Here is a 12,031-nt window from a genome sequence, read left to right as displayed (position 1 = left end):
GAATACTGGAGTGGGGTGCCATTTCCTACTCCAGGGGATCTTCCCAACCCAGGGATGGAACCTGCATTTCTTGCATCTCCTGCACTGGCTGGCAGAATCTTTACGACTAGCACCACTTGGGAAGCCCATATTGTAACTCAGAGGTAGGCAAAAGTTTCTTAAGACATAGAAAACAGTAACTGTAAAACAGAATTCTGGGAAATTAGTTTTTTGAAATTTAAAATGTGTGCCCATTAAATGACATCATTATAAAAATGACATCATTATGTAGGTAGTCCATCAGTCAGTTCAGTTCAGTCGCTCAGTTGTGTCCAACTCTTTGTGATTCCATGAATCGCAGCACGCCACGCCTCCCTGTCCATCACCAACTCCCAGAGTTCACCCAGACTCACATCCATCGAGTCGGTGATGCCATCCAGCCATCTCATCCTCTGTCGTCCCCTTCTCCTCCTGCCCCCAATCCCTCCCAGCATCAGAGTCTTTTCCAATGATTCAACTCTTTGCATGAGGTGGCCAAAGTGCTGGAGTACAGCTTTAGCATCATTCCATAGCCCCCACAAAAATATGTACAAAACACCTACTTAACAAAGAATGGATATCCAAGATACATGAAGAACAACTTAATAATAATAAGATAAATTCAATAAAATACAGGCAAAACATCCAAAGAAACACTTTACAGAGCAAGATATACAAATGGCCAATAAGTACACATAAAATAGTGCTCTACGTCACGTTAATCATTAAGGGAATGAAAATTAAAACCATAAAAACTATAAACCACTCACTGGAAATGAACAAAATTAAAATGCTTGACAACACTAATCCTGTGTAAGACTGTATGTAGATCAACTGGAACTCTCATACGTTGTTGTGAAGTGTAAAATGGAACAACTACTTTGGAAAAGATGTCTAGCAGTTGCCTTTTTTTAATAAAACATAATTCTACTCCAAGGTATTTGTTCAACAAAAATAAAAACACATGTTCCCCAAAAGATTTGTACAAAAAATGTTCACAGTAGCTTGTTCAGAACATCCCAAACTAGAAACAGCCTTGATGGGCATCAATATGATAAACAAACTGTGACATAGTCATATAGTACAATGCTATAAATAATTAAAGAGGAATGAACTAGTGATAAATGCAACAAGATGCATGAATTTCAAAAACATTATGCTGTTTGAAAGATGTATTATGCCAAAGAGAATATACTGCATGATTTTATTTCTATTCAGTTGTGGGGAGGAGGCTTAACTAGAAATGAACTTCCTGAGGCACTGATAATGATAGGAGTTTAGACTGTACCAGTTGCATGCATTTGCCAACTCTTTAAATATATGCTTTCATTGTATGTGAATTTTAACTTAAAAAAGAATAAACTGTAAAGACAAGAAAAATCTTATCAAAGAAATATGTTGGTTAAAAACAAGTGTGCAATTGTACTAAATAAGAAAAATAAATTCAATAATTTTGGGGAAAAATACATAATCTAACTCAACTAAGTGAAGAAACAGAATGACCCTTGCACTTAACACAGATGTCTGCCTGACTTATTCCCCTACTTCCTCTCCAGTAAAATACAATTTTAACAGAAAGGCCTTTCTAACTCCTACTTAACAAGTACCCCTAGCTCTCTCACTTTCTGTCGTTGGGTCCTGCTTAATATATATTCATAACCTTTAGTATTACCACAAGAACATATCTGCTTGCTTATTCTATGTCTCATCACCAGCAAAATGTAAACAACAAGAAAGCAGTGGGGGGAGAGATGGTATTTTTGAACATGTTATTCCACTTCTAATGTATCACTCATTTGCGATCAACTTGTGATTTGTGGTAGATTTTAACAGAATGATGTACGTACGCCTTAATAGACCAAAAAAAAAAAAAAATTAACCAAAGAGGGAAAGTCTCTCCTCTTCTCTCCACATTTTGCTTTCTGCCTACAGCAAAGCTGGAATTTCCCTGAAATCCATTCACTCCACATTATCTGTGCAGTCCCTCTCCAGCCATTACACCCTCAACAAGGAAGAGTGACGAATCTGATAAATCAAGAGTTTGATATTAATTTGGTCTTATTTTACTAGAGGCTGAGATCACTGAGTTAAGCCAGCCCATGTTCTTGCCAGTTTCTTGTCTCCTCTTATTTAAGAAAACCTACCAGATCTTAATTTTCTCAGTGCTACCTATCTGTCTGTGTGAAGCAGGTCCACAGGCTTCATTCATGCTATATGTTGGGTAAGGAATGTAACAATCTGCTTTGCAAATCCAGTCAAGTCTCTGCAGGCAGCATGAAGAGTGGGAGGTTTCAGGCCTAAGCCATGTCCTCCAGTAGCTCTTAAAAATCCTGAATTAAAGGTTATGGATACTTGCAAAGATTAATAAAGTTTGTATATCTCATGTGGACAGTAACATCTGGATATATATCAAATCAACCAAAAGGCCACAGGAGCTATAAACTCCTATATCAAGAAAAATAGAAAAAAAAAATAAAAATAATATAATACTCCATTGGTACTAAATAATTTATTGCAATAAGTTTATCTTTAACACAAGTGTAAAATAAGATTCCTGACATTTCAATTAGTTAAACCCAAACTTCAAAACTAAGCCAGTAATTAGCAACATTTTAATTCTGAAAAGTTTTTAACTATAAAAGTATCAAATATAATACAGAACCCTTAAATATTTAATGACTTTTGTCAGAATATTAAAAAATTAACTTCTGATCATTCCAAAGCTATCAAAGGTCCTCCCCCCTCACAGAAAAACTTTCTTAGCAAGTAAAAGTATAGTACCTGCTGGTGTTTATATTTATTATTTTTTTTAATTTTAAAAACCAAGACTTTCAAACTGAATATGATTTGAATATTTTTATGTCATCCAAAAATGTCTGATACATACTAACTCTATGCAGGTTCATGGTCTTAGCAGAAGAAATCATGTCAGTCACAGAGTTTTTAAAATTATAACTGGAATTTTAAACTATAAAATAAAGAAGGTTTAACATTATTTAATGACTTTTCTACTTATTATTGTATTATTGTAATTATTTTTGCCAATAAGGTACAAAATGTAAAGTCATCATTCTTTACTCAAGTAGACTACTACCATACAAGATTTTAGTTTATTTCTTCTTAATTAGCTGGTTGCTGTCAAATGCCCCAGGACAATTCTCATTAGAGCTGTAACTAGTTTTAATGTCAAATAAGATTAGTAATATATGTACATGTACATTAAAACATAACAAACATATGTAACACTAGTAAGAGACATTCAACTAGAAAACTGACAAGTACTCATAAGAAAGGAAACATAAAGGTAATTTTTTTTAATTTAAATAATCCTTAAGAATATACGACACCCATGGCAGATTCATGTACGCCCGTGGCAGATTCATGTTGATGTGTGGCAGAACCAATACAATATTGTAAAGTAAAAAAAAAAAATTTTTTTAATAAAAAAAAATTAACAAACAAACAAACAAACAAAAGAATATATGAAATGCTCTGAAGAATTTCTCCCACAGGTAAAACAAATGTGTTTTAAGGAGAGAGAAAAATATAAGCTCCTCAAAACTTACAAAGCAAAACATGGACTTAGTAACTTATTAAAAATTATGCCCCTGATTTTCTTTTGAGAAAAAAGAAATAGTACAAACAAGGGCATGAAACACAGTTAAAATTAAGACTAATATTCTATTCTCACTGAAAAATGCTAGGAGAAAACAATTAAATTTCAGATATTTCCATTTAATGTGGGAAAAAAATACAATGTTCATTTCTGAGATATAAGCTAGTAATTTATTTTCATTCATAATATAAAGTGATTTAGGTAAAGTTTATTCTTCCCAGTACTCAAAATTAAACAAGAACTTTTTTTCATATCTAGGAATTATAATGGTAATGTGAAATAAAAGTTTAATTTTGCTGAACTAAAATTTATGAAATATCTAAACAATAAGAATTTAATTTTTGTTATTTTGCAATGACAATAGGTTTACTTTTTCTAACATTTTTTAAAAATCCAGCCTTCTTTTATCCATATAAAACTTTTAAAAATCACAATAGAATCTTTTATATATAACTTAGAAAAACAATTTCACATGATATACTAATAACACTCAGGAAATTACAATCCAGAAAGGGACAGTCTCCCTGAAACAGAAAGAAGTTCTTTCTTTTTGTCACTTCCAATCCTTATAATCTTTATTTACATCATTTACAAGAAATATTTATCACAATCTGACAGGTAGATAAGAAAAAGAAAATTTTTTGCTTTCTCAAGCTCATCAAGTGAATTTACTCAGTCTTCTTACTATGTTTCTTTTTAACTTTATCTGAAGCATTAGCTACAGGTTTTGAGGTAGATGAACCAGTACCATTGAAAGACGATTTTGTTTCACTTTTCTTTTCACATGGTGAAAACTGCTGCTGCCAGCCAAACAGCATCCGACTCAATGTATCTTCAAAACAAGCAAAAGGCACAAGAGCAGTCTTTGTAATCATCATGGTTATCTGAAAAAAAAAGTTCAATTTTGAATTTAAATACAAATGTTTTCTGTTTCCCAAAACTGAGAGGAGAAAGTGAAGAGAGGAAAAGAGTCAAAACACATTTTTTTATTGAAGTATAACTGACATATAACAATATACTAGTTTCAGGAATACAACACAATGGTTCAATATTTATATACAAAGTGAAATCACCACCACAGTAAGTCTAGTTAACATTCATCATGCACAGTTACATATACAATTTTTTTATGTGATGAGAACTTTTAAGAGCTACTCTTAATGACTTTCAAATATTACAACAGTTGCCATGCTATACATTACATACTTGATGACTTATTTATAACTGAAAGTTTGGACCTTTTGACTCCCTTTAACCTACTTCACCAAGCCTCACCACCCCTACCCGCCCCCCCCCCCCGCCTTTTCGGCAACAACTAATCTGTTCTCTGTATCTATGAGCTTGGATTGTTTTAAATTTTAGATTCCACTTATAAATGAAATCATAGCGTATTTGTCTTTGTCTCATTTTTTCACCTGGCATAATGCCCACTTATGACGTTAGCTGTGGGCTTGCCATATATAACCTCTATTATGTTGAGGTACATTCCCTCTATACCCAGTTTTTTATTGTAAGTGGACGTTGAATTCTGTCAAATGCTTTTACTGCCTCTATTGAGATAATTATATGATTTTTATCCTTCATTTTGTTAATGTGATATATCGATTCATTTGCAGATGATGAACCATTCTTGCATCCCTGGAATTAATCCCACTTGATCACAGTGTATAATTTCTTTAATGTATTGTTGAACCTGGTCTGCTAATATTTTGTTGGTTTCTGCATCTATGCTCATCAGGGATATTGCCCTGCAATTTTCTTTTCTTGCGGCATCCTTGTCTGATTTTAGTTTCAGGGTAATGTTGACCTTGTAAAATGAGTTTGGACGCATTCCATCATTTTTTTATTTTTGGAAGAGTTTGAGAAGGATTGGTATTAACTCTTTTAATGTCTGGTAGAATCCGCCAGCAAAACTCTCTGGTCCTGGACTTTTGTTGGGAGATTCCTGATTTCTGATACAATCTCCTTACTAGTAATTGGTCTGTTCAGATTTTCTTTTTCTTTGTGATTCAGTCTTGGTAGGTTATATGTTTCTAGAAATATATCCATTTCTTCTAGCTTGTCCACTTTGTTGGCATATAAGTGCACACAGTAGTTTTTTACAATCCCTTGTATTTTTGTGGTATCAGTTGTAATGTCCTCTTTTGTTTCTAACTGAGTCCGTTTGAGTTCTCTCTTTTTCTTTCTTGGTGAGTCTAACTAGAAGTTTGTTCATCTTGTTTATCTTTTCAAAGAACCATCTCTTACTCTGATCTCTTCTGTTGTCCTCTTAGCTTGTATTTCATTTATTTCCACTCTATGTTACGTCCTTGCTTCCATTACCTTTGGGCTTCATTTGTTCTTCTTCTTCTACTTCCTTTAGGTATAAAGTTAGGTTGTTTGAGATTTTTCTCATTTCTTGAGGCAGGCATTTATCACTATGAACTTGCCTCTTAAAACTGCTTTTGCTATATCCCGTAAGATTTGTATGTTGTATTTCTACTTTTGTTTCAAGGTACTTTTTAAAAAATTTTCTTCACTGATTTCTTCATTGACTCACTGGTTCTTCTATAGTATTATGTTTAATTCCCACTTCTGTGATGTTTCCAGTTTTTTTCTTGTAAATGATTTCTAGTTTCATACTATTCTGGTAGAAAAAGATTCTTGATATGATTTTCATCTTTTTAAATTAACTTGTTTTATGATCTAACATATGAACCCTGGATAATATACCATATGTGCATGAAAATAAAATGTATTCTGTTGCTTTTGGATGGAATGTCCTATCTAAACTGTAGTTAAGTCTATCTGAGGCAATGTTAAGTCCTTTGAGGCAATGTTTCCTTCTTGATTTTCTGTCTAGTAATCTATCCATTATGGTAAGTGAAGAGACTTTGATAAGCCCCTTACTATCACTGTTTTGCTGTCTGTTTCTCTTTACAAAGTGTCAGTTGCTCAGTTCTGTCCGACTACAACCCCATGGACTGAAGTCCACCAGGCTCCTCTGTCCATGGAATTCTCCAGGCAAGAATACTTGAGTGGATAGCTATTTTTTTCTCTAGGGAATGTTCCTGACTCAGGGATTGAGCCCAGGTCTCCCATATTGCAGGTGGATTCTTCACTGTCTGAGCCACCAGGGAAGCCCCCTATTTATCTTTAGGTCTGTTATTATTTGCTTTATATATTTATGTAGATATATAAATATCTGCAGCCAATGGACATAAATTTGAGTAAACTCTGGGAGACAGTGAAGGAGAGGCAAGTCTGGCATGCTGCAGTCCATAGGGTCTCAAAAGAATCGGACAGACTTAGTGACTGAACAACAACAAAACATTTGCAAATGTTATATATCCTGTTAGACTGACCCCTTTATCATTACTTACTACCCTTCTTTCTAGTCTTTTTTTTTTTAAGTCTATTTTATCTGATATAAGCAGAGCTACCCCAACTTTCTTTGGGCTTTCCTTTGCAGAAAATATATTTTTCCATCCCTTCCCTTTCAGTCTGTTTCTCTCCTTACATCTGAAGTGAATCTCTTGCAGGCAGCACAGAAATGGGACTTACTTTTTTTTTTTATCCCTTCGGTCACTTCATGTATTCTAAATAGTGAATTTAGAGTAAATAATAAGTATGTGAATGCTAAGGCTTCAGTTGTGTCCTACTCTTTGCAACCCTACTTATTGTCATTTACTTAATTGTCTTCTGGCTGTTTTGTAGTTCCTCTCTGGTATTTTCATTCCTTGCTCTCTTCTCTTATGGCTTGATGACTTTCTTTAGAATGCTTAGATTACTTTCTCATCATCTTTTGTGTATTTATTATGAGACTTTCATACAGCAACTTACATAAATAACAGTCTACTTTAAGTTGACAACTTAAATGCATTTTAAAGCTTTATACTTTTACCCTTCCCCTCAATGTTTTTTATGTTTTTGATATTATATTTTACATCTTTTTATCTTGTATGTATTCACTCATTGTTGTAGTTATGGTTCTACTACTTTTATTTTTTAAGATTCATACTAGCTTTATAAGTGATTAAGCTACTACCTTTCCTATATATTTATTATTCTTTACCAGTGAGATTCATATTTTCATGTTTTGTGGTTACTAATTAGCATCCTTTTCTTTCAGCTTAAAGAAGTCCCTTTAACACTTCTTGTAAGGCCAATGTAGTGGTGATGTACTCCTTTAACTTTTGCTTGTCTGGAAAAATTCTTTAACTCTCCTCTAATTTTTAATGTAACTCTGCCAGGTAGAGTAATCTAGACTGGAATTTTTTTCCCCTCAGTAATTTGAATATATCATGCTACTCCCTTCTGGCCTGAAAAGTTTCTGCTGGAAAAATCTGCTCATAGTCTTCTGGGGGTTTATTTATACATAACACATTGTTTTTCTCTTGCTGCTTTTAAGAATCTTTTTGCCTTAAACTGTTGACATTTTAATTATAACGTTCACTTCCCTGGTGGTCCACTGAAGTGGTGGTCCGCTGCAGAAGCTGCCTGCAAATCCAGGGTACACGGGTTTCAATCCTTGGTCCAGGAAGATCCCACACGCAAGCTGCACATGCCACGGAACAACTAAGCCCATGTGTCACAAAATACTGAAGCCAGCGTGCTCTAGGGCCCATGCTCCACAACAAGAGAAGCCATCTCAATGAGAAGCCCACACACTGCAATCAAGAGTAGCCCCCACTCGCCACAACTAGAGAAAGCCTGCACACAGCAATGAAGACCCAGTGCAACCATAAATCAATTAATATTTTTAAAAAGAATAATTATAATATGTCTTGGTGAAGGTCTCTTTGGGGTCCTCTTGTGTAGAATGCTCTTGGCTTCCTGGATCTGCATGTCTGTTTCCTTCCCCAAATTAGGGAAGTTTTCAGGCATTATTTCTTCAAATAATTCTTCTGCCCCTTCCTCTCTCCTATCTCCTTCTGGGAGCCCTGTTACGTGAATGTTAGTCCTGAGATTGCTCCATAAATTCCCTAAGTTATCTTCACTTTCTTTTGTTCTCCTTCCTTTTTGCAGCTCTCAATGGGTGAGGTCTACTGCCTGGTGGTTAAGTTCACTGATCCTTTTTGCTTCCATCTAGTCTGCTGTTGTACCCCTCTAGTAAATGTCTTAGTTCAGTTATGATAGTCTTCAGCTCTGTGACTCTAGTACTTTCTTGAATTCCCTATTTTCTATACTGAAGTTCTGTGTTCAAAATGCATTCTTAATTTAATCTTCAGGAGAAGCAAATTAAGCTAGATTCTAGGGAAAAAAAATCTGTTCTCTATAACTTTACGCTTAACTAATGGAAAAGAACACAACTCCTTAATAATAAAAGATACCACATTGTGAGTGCCAAATGAGCAGCATAAACAACAACAACAAAAATACATTTAGTAACAAAAGGAAATAAGAAGACAAAATAATATACACCAAATGACCAATAATAGCTATTACTACTATGCACTTAACACGTGCTAGAGCTGTGTGATAATGTGTTTGTATTACTTTATTCTCTTTAAATGTAATCCAAAAACTAATCTATCATTACTCTCATCATAAAGATGTAGAACTCAGGTTCTGACATGTTAAGTAACTTGTTCAAAGTCACAGAGCTAATAAGTGGTAAAGTAGTTTGGAACACTCAGATTTTGACTTCAGTCACTAAATACACTGTAGTCTACCACTATCTGAAGTCACAGTCTTCCAGTAAAGTATAGATAGTGCCAGTAGGAGGGAATGTACTAAGTCTTTAGCCATCCAAAATTTCCCATATATAAATTGAGATAGCGGGAGGAAGAATGGAGAGAGGTACCAACCTATAATCTGGCAAAATATACAATGTTCAGAGATATTTAGATTTGCTCAAGAAATTATCCTAGTACCAAAATGAATCTGGGAGAACTTTATGATTCAGAAAGGTTCCCAAAAGTCTATGAATTTTCAAGAGTCAATTCCTCCAGCAGATCGCAGATAATGAATCAAACTAGGTATTTCTGGGAATTAAATATTCACAAGAGGTACCTACATAATCAGCTTTCTTAAGGACAATGGAATCAAGAGTAAATTCCTAGTATCTGCAATATACTTTAGGTAGTAGGGAGCTGGAGACAAAGTAGGTGTCCATTACAGAAGAATGTATAAGTAAAATAAACACTGTGTAATTGTTAAAAGTAATAAATAATAAAGTCATATGGAAAAATTCTTGAGATATATTGTTAGACGAAAATGCAACAAAGAACAAAAGCTCTAAAATACTATCATTGATATTAATTTTAAAAAAATGCACACACACATAGCATTGTGAATGTACTAAACGCCACTGATTGTACAATTTTAAATAACTGAATTTGCTATGCCACTTTGACCTCAATAAAAATGAACACTTTTACTCATGTACATAAACTCCAGACCAACCATGACTAAATAGCTTATATCAGACTAGTATCCCAACAGAATCAATATAAAAGACATAAATACATAAAACAACTGTTAAAAGGCACTGGAGTACAACCAATACAGGTGTAACCTGGTGGGATTATGATCCCTAAAAGAAAGGAAGTTGAACAAAGTGAACTTCACATTTATCTTGGCATTTTCTTTTAAGGAGAGAACAACAGCTGGGAGGCCAAAGAGCTGAGCAGCCTGCTGCTTGATACTAGGAAGACAGATTGGAGTTCAAAGTCAAGCAAGATGGAGCTGCCCAGGAGTACAACTCAGGCTTAAACTGAGACCCCCAAAAGGATCACATTCTAGAAAGGCAAATACGAACTACAATAGCAAGCACTAACAAAGCCTAAAACCAACAGGCTTTGTGCATTAAACTTGACTGCGAAAGGAATGTTGAGTGTAATCCCTGACCTCAGAGATCTTACAGACTAGTCAGACAGATAAGTAAATCAGTAATAATACAACAGCAATGGAGTAAGTGCAATAATAGACACTTGCCCAGAAATGTTAAGAAATGGATTTGGAGTCATTATGACACAAGTAAAAGGTAAAGGCATAAATATGAATGTGATCACCTAGAGAGAATATAGAATGAGAAGACTCCAAATACAATGTTAACATCCGAGTTTATGTCATTACTGGTTAAGATCCAGAAGAATTTCTTTAGATAAAATTATTCTTTAGAATAAACAGTTACAATGACATGTACTACGATAATTATTCTGGTCATAGCTTGACTTCATGGACTGTCAGGAAAATGCAAAAGAGTTCAGATTAAACAAGGGTCCACTGTCTGGAAAACAGCAATGTATTTTTATAAAATCCAGAAAAAAAGAGTGTCAGGAACTAAAGTAATTCCTGAGAATGTGAACTATAGTTAAGTATTTTTCAAAGTCAAGTTTTAATAGAATTTCCACTCCCAGTAGACTCATCACTCAGCTGAGGAATACTGTTGACATCAGAAATTACTGCTGAGATAGACTTATGAGGTTCATGGACAGATTTCTGTGAATTCAGCCTCTTCTTAGGGCTTGATTCAGCAAGGTGACACAAATGTAATGGTGACAAATGAAATGAACCCTTATTCTTCTACAAATAAAACATAAAACTCTCCCTACTCAGCAAGTTATTAAAAGAAACAGCATATTACCTAAATTAAACAGCATTTGACTCACAGTCTCTAACTTAAAAAGGGAAGGAAACCAAAGAGTCTAAAAACTTTAAAGATACTCTGATATTTAAACATATTCTAAAATATAACTTAATTCCAGTAAAGAAATTGTTTGAAGCTCTTCCACATTCTTTATATCTAATATTGTATCATTTCAAAATATGCCCAGAAAAATGTGATTTAAAATATAAGTTCTTCAAAGGCACAAATAGGACTCATATACTTTTACATCCTCTATAGTGCATAGCAATAAGAATAGAGTACAATGAAAAAACACAATTTCTAATCACATGAATAATTCAAAGACTATTATAATACATCTGTATAAGCAAAATTTGCAAATTTAATCTTTCTCTTCACCCAGAACATACTTTTCCTGTCTCTATCTGCCCAAATTCAAACATCCTTTGCAGTGTAACTGTAAGGTGTCTATTCCATTAAACGTTCTCCAGCACCCTCTAATGAAAATAATGTTGCCCTATAAGAAGCTTCTAGAATATGGTACATTCAACCAGGTTTTCTGTCACTCTATACTTCTTTGGTGATATCATTCACTCAGACACTAATAATTACTAACCTGAACGACTGTCAAATCTTCAGATCCTCATTTTTATAAATCTCTTCAGTAAGCTGGGCAAGCAAATTGTTCACCTAGTAGTATAGACTTAGATAAATAAGTGACTATGCCAAAGCTTTTGACTGTGTGGATCACAATAAACTGTGGAAAATTCTGAAAGAGATGGGAATACCAGACCACCTTGACCTGCCTCTTGAGAAACCTATATGCAGGTCAGGAAGCAACAGTT

General features: G+C 34.2%; 1 protein-coding gene across 1 annotated transcript in view; it reads right to left on the bottom strand.

Annotated features, from left to right (window-relative positions):
• Positions 1-2,509: 2,509 nt before the first annotated feature.
• TMEM38B (transmembrane protein 38B) overlaps positions 2,510-12,031 on the bottom strand; it is a 53,099-nt gene continuing 43,577 nt past the window's right edge. Inside the window, exon 5 of the mRNA XM_010843538.1 lies at positions 2,510-4,518. Coding sequence (XP_010841840.1) covers positions 4,303-4,518 — 216 coding nt within the window. The 3' untranslated portion in view covers positions 2,510-4,302. The remainder of the gene's footprint in view (positions 4,519-12,031) is intronic.

The sequence above is a fragment of the Bison bison genome, unplaced genomic scaffold (genome assembly GCF_000754665.1).
Source record: "Bison bison bison isolate TAMUID 2011002044 unplaced genomic scaffold, Bison_UMD1.0 scf7180017864183, whole genome shotgun sequence".
In the NCBI taxonomy this organism is placed as follows: Eukaryota; Metazoa; Chordata; class Mammalia; order Artiodactyla; family Bovidae; genus Bison; species Bison bison.
Note: the sequence above shows the minus strand (reverse complement) of the source record. Positions and strands in the feature narration are given on the sequence as shown.